The sequence below is a fragment of the Vigna unguiculata genome, chromosome 8, assembly GCF_037176805.1.
Source record: "Vigna unguiculata cultivar grain cowpea cultivar isolate G323 ecotype 2 chromosome 8, ASM3717680v1, whole genome shotgun sequence".
NCBI classification, from domain to species: Eukaryota; Viridiplantae; Streptophyta; class Magnoliopsida; order Fabales; family Fabaceae; genus Vigna; species Vigna unguiculata.
Genome location: NC_140799.1, coordinates 40,694,873 through 40,700,452, shown reverse-complemented (window position 1 = coordinate 40,700,452; position 5,580 = coordinate 40,694,873). Strand labels below are relative to the sequence as shown.

Below are 5,580 nucleotides of genomic sequence, written 5' to 3'. Positions count from 1 at the left end.
TCAAACCTTTTTAAATATTACTTGGATTCTAAGTAATTTTTAGGTAATATAATTTATTTTGTTTTTAAAGTTGACTTGATTTATATACTATTATTGGTAATGAAATTATATTGATATTTGTTTCGAAAATTGTAATTTAACATGAATTGCTTTTATATTGTTATTGACTTATACTTGAAATTGAATATTTAAAATGTTTAAATTGAGAAATATTAGTTATAACATACCCTAAATCCACAAACTTGTTTTAAGTTGAAACATAACTTTCTACCCGAATTTATATGTTGTCATAAACTTACTTATAAGCTGAAATTTAAATTTATATATTATAATCTAGTCTTTTATTTATGGCCGGTGTAAAACTTTTAACATATTTTTGCATTGAGATATATACATCTTAAGTGTGAAATTAAACATTAATTGATTATTTGATAAATTTTAAATTTAAGTTAATCTTATAAAATAAATTGTAAGGTGAAATTTTCATTTATTTATATATGTAAATTGATCTTGTCTATAGTCTATACGAGATTTAAAGAAAACAACTAACTTTATAACTAACTTTATAAAATGATGAAACAAAACAAAAAAAATTGGTAAATGCTTATGTTATAAACAAAATGTTAAATTTACTCATTTGTATTTAATAATTTATTAGAATATGCGAAGAATTATTAGGAAAAGACGTGATGAAAAAATAATGCTTAAATATTTATTTGGTTACAATATTGGTTAAAAATTGTCAAATAGGACATTTTTTTTGACTTTTTAACATATTAAATTAAAATAATTATATATTAAATTACTTTATTATTATAAAATAATAATAATAATTAAATTTTAATTTATAGATATTAATAATTTAAACAATCTACTATTTTTATTTTTTTAATTATATAATAAAAATTGATTTTATAATTTATTTTCATTTTAACATTTTAAATCTGACAAATATTTATTCTATATTTATTTTATTTTATTTTAAATCAGACAATATATTCTTATTTATCATATAAATATTACTATGTGATAATTTTAAAAAAATAAAAAATTAATTGAAAAAAAAGTCTACTTAAAAATTTTCAACCAAAATTAAGAACACACGACTAATTAAGAAAAAAACAAATACTGTAATCGATAATCTCAACATTTATTTCTTCAAACATTCACCTTATAATAGAAATATTATATTGATAAAGTCGCTTCCCACTTAATGATAATGACATTACTAAAGAAAAACCATGTTCCTGTTGCATCAATTAACATTGAACTGGAACGGAATAATAATAATAATAATAATAATAATAATAATAATAGAAAAAAAAGTAAGACATGACAACGCATGCAAGACCATGTTTGGCTGATTTATTTAGATATATATATATGTATGCATGCGTCTCCCTCGGAGCTACGGAGCAGTGTAATCTGAAAAACACAATTTGATAGTATTAGTCATCTCAATATCAAATATTTTTTATCTTACAAAATATACGAAGGAACAATATCAACATAATAATACTAAAATAATATTTAAATATAATAAATAATTTCATTTTTTATGTTTTAGAAATTTGAAGTGTAAATAAATATTTATTAAAATATGAGTGAATTTTATGACATATTCTGATTTATAGTTAGACGTTTTTATTTAATTATGTTGACATGATTTTATATGAGTTTGAATTATAAAAGTAAAATTTATAGTAAATGTAAACGTTATTACAATTTAAGTATTATACGGTTATTATATAGAAATAAAAATTGCAAAAGAAAAATATTAATAAAGATGTCAAAAAGTCAAATTTACACGAAAAATTAAAAACATTTTTTTTACACTATTTTAATTCATGCATTATTTTATTTTATCCATTAAATATTTTGTTACTTCTTATTTTTCATAATTTAACATTTTTAAAATTGCAATAAAACTGTTTTATTTTTCATTAAATTAAAATAATTTTATCATCCGATAAACTACATACTTACTCAATATTTTCAATATTTAACACTAACTAAGAACTCCGAACTAATCACTTAATATCTTCTCTCGGCTTCTTCCAAATATATTTGCATTTTATATCTTTTTAAAATTATATGATCTATAATTATATACAAGGAGAATATTTCTATTTGGTATTTTATTTTATTTTTTTAATTTTATTCTCTTAAATACTAATTTATAAATTTAAATAATTATTTATAATAAAAAATTATTTTTGAGTTTTATTATTTTAATAATTTCTTTTTTTAAATTTAAATAATTAATCATTATAAAACAATTATTTACTTTTTTATTATTTTAATAATTACTCTTTTAAAATTATTCATAATATTATTTACACGATATTACTTATAATATTTTTTTATTTAAATAGTTAAAATTTATTTTATCTATAGTTATATTTATACTTATATACACTTTTTATTCTTATCAATCTTATTATTTTAATTACTACTTTTAAAATTTAAATAATTTATAAATATTTAAAATGTATATTACACACTGCATTTATATTTATGTTAATTTCACTACTAAAAAAACTCATATTTCCTATTAATTTTTTTTTGAATTTTCTTTTTTTAAAAAATATTTATAAATTCTGTTATGAAAAAAAAATTGCAAGAAATTGTTGCCAATTCATTTGCGTAACAAATTTCACAACAAATTTTGTAGGAAATACTTGCGAATTTTATAATTTTGTAGGAAGTAATTATTCACAAAGGAACTATCTATCAATTAAAATTCTTAGAAAAAATAGCAGAAAAAATATTTTTTTACAAATTTTTATAATAAATTTACAAAAAATTTCTATTTAATACCAGAATATTTAGTAGTGTTTTAATAAAATATATAAATTATTAATATATGAAAATATGTAAAAGTATATATAGGAAGGAAAAGAAAATGAGAACTTACTTCCACACTTGGTTCCAGAAGCAAGTGGCATACCACACTCACTGAGGACATAGACAACTTTTTCCGTGCTGTAACGCGACTCATATTCTGCAAAATATTGGCAGAGACAGGTGACATTACTGCCATCCAGTGCTCTGCAGCATGCCCCAGATGGTGGAACCATTGGCCCTGACCGTTGGATGTATTGATCACATTCCCAGTAAATTGCAAACACATTACCACATTCAAATTGTGCTGAAATCAGTGGCACCATCACCATCGCCACAATCCCACACACTATCAACATTGTCGCATCTGAAAACTCTCTCTTTCCCATCTTCCACGTTAACATCACCATCGATGGAATGAGGATTTCGTATCACATATTTATACCACAAACACAAGGGTTTAAGCCATTTTGTTTTTAATAATCAAAGTAAACCACTTGTCATTATTTTCCTTATGTTATTAAAATGTGATTAAGTCGGTGTTTGACTTTCTGTCAAGGGTTGGCTCAAGTAGTACGCTTCAGTTTAGGGTTCTTCAATGAGTAAAGGGCATTGACAGAGAAGCTTTTGGTTAAAACTAGGATGCTAGCATATATGTTATGACTTGGTGACGAAGATGTTGTTATATTGTGTTAGGTTTACACAGGAAGTTTCACTGGAGAGATACAAACACCAATGAGACATTAGCGCAACCATACAAGATATTGATACCACTCTCAACCCAAAATCTTAAAACAATGAGTTTATAAGTCTTTATTTTTATATAATACTCTACTTTCTTATTTCTAATCAATGTGAGACTTAGACTCACACTTAAATTCATATTATTGTAGATATTTGACTTTATATGGGTTCCTGTTCATGGAAAAATGAAAAACACATGTTGTGGATGTTTTTGTATTCATTGATCTGTAGAGATAGGAAGAAATAAAGGAAATTGTTTTGATCAACTATACCAAATTCAGGAAAAAGAAAAACAATTTTACCTGATTTTCTATTGCACATTAAAAATATGAAACTAACTAAAAAGATCTTAAATAATATTATTTCAATTTGACTTTTCGGCATATGTGATAATAAGATTTCATCAAGTATATAATTTCAAATCAAATTTGAAGAACCTTTGATTTTAAATTTTATTTAATTAGATGAAGATAATATTTTTAGAGGAGATTATTCTTGAAAGATAATCGATGACGTTAAAATGTGGTGGATTATAACTGAAGATATAATTGATTTTTAAAAAAGAATTTTTTTTTCTGACTAAAATAAACATTACAAAATTTTTCATAATTAAGTATGCTACAAGAAAATTTCAAGTGATAAATTTTAATGACTAATAATTATTAATTATTATTGTGACTAATTTAGATATCAATTTACAAAACTAAAAGGTATTGGTTACAAAAAATAGTCACTATTATAAGACTTCAAGTTAAAAAGATTTTGATGATCACAAGGAATCTCAAGCAAATTGGAAGATAAGTTTTTGATGTTTAAAGTCCTCTTGCAAATAAGTTAATTATGTTTTAGCTTAGAATCAACGTCAAAATCTTAATTTTTTTGGATCCTTTTATTTTTGTAAAACTCGTTGTGATAATTAATTATCATTTAGAATAATCAATTATCTGAAGTTGTGTTCATTTTCAGAAAATCCATTGGAATAATCGATTATCTCAGCTCGAACTTTTGTTTATAGAAAACACACTGGAATGATTTTCATAAGTGATAATTAATTATCCCTGTCAATTTTGAATTTGCCTTTTCAACTTCTTGAAGTAGGTTTTTCAAACTTCTTTAAATAGAACTTTCTTTCACTTGTAAACTTACATTTTCGAGAACTAGAGTTCTAGTATTGTGATTGCAAGTGTTTCTCTAAGTGTTCTAAAAGATAGTTTTGAAACACCTACCTAATGTGTGTATAACGATAACTTTTCCTAAGGGGAGTTCTTAGGACATTGGGTGCTAGTACTGGTTCTAGGAAAGTTGGTCTTTGTGTGATTCAGAGGAAGCGTCTCTTCATCTCTTGTAGAGAGATGTTTTCTAATCCTTTATTCTCTTAATCTGATTGTAAGTGATTATTATTAGTAATTGAGTTAATCTCTTTGTTTAAGAGATTAGCAACTGGTGTAGAGTCTTTTTATCCAAACGAGTATAAAATATTTATGTTGATCTTCTTCCTTATCTCATCAAATTATCCACTCTTGCATGTAAAGGAACCGAGGTTTAATTTAAACCATAAAATTCTTTAAAATTTTTTAAAAGTATTAATTTTATTAATAAAACAATTCACCCCCTTGATTTTTGTTCATTAACAAATTGTTCTGGTGCACTTTTATGATAAAATTAGCTATCTGGTTGACTACCAAAATGAATTAGTTTCTAAATTGATCTTTAATTAATCAGTGACTAATTATAATTTTTTATTTATAATAGTGACTATTTTAGTAATCAATAATTTTTAATTTTGTAAATTGATATTTAACTTGACTAACTATTTTTGGTTTCTAAATGATAATTTTCTTGTATACCTATGAAAAGTGTATTTATATTGAATATTATTGTATTTGATGTAAAAAAAAAATACATATTTACATTTATTATTTGTGTACCTATTTTTATTCAAGTCAAAATTTTATATGGAGATTTATCGGTAAGGAGATTTATCGGTATACA

General features: G+C 23.0%; 1 protein-coding gene across 1 annotated transcript; it reads right to left on the bottom strand.

Moving 5' to 3' along the window:
* Positions 1-1,131: 1,131 nt before the first annotated feature.
* On the bottom strand, positions 1,132-3,267 carry LOC114193191 (uncharacterized). Its single transcript, XM_028082909.2, has 2 exons — positions 2,918-3,267; positions 1,132-1,425 (listed from the first exon to the last, which is right to left on the bottom strand). Exons 1-2 carry the CDS (start codon positions 3,252-3,254, stop codon positions 1,409-1,411), a joined length of 354 nt encoding a protein of 117 aa, XP_027938710.2. The 5' UTR covers positions 3,255-3,267; the 3' UTR covers positions 1,132-1,408.
* Positions 3,268-5,580: the final 2,313 nt, after the last annotated feature.

What these genes read in the sequence shown, in the direction of transcription:
- LOC114193191 (XM_028082909.2), bottom strand. Translation starts at nt 3,254, where the DNA reads ATGGTGATGTTAACGTGGAAGATGGGAAAGAGAGAGTTTTCAGATGCG.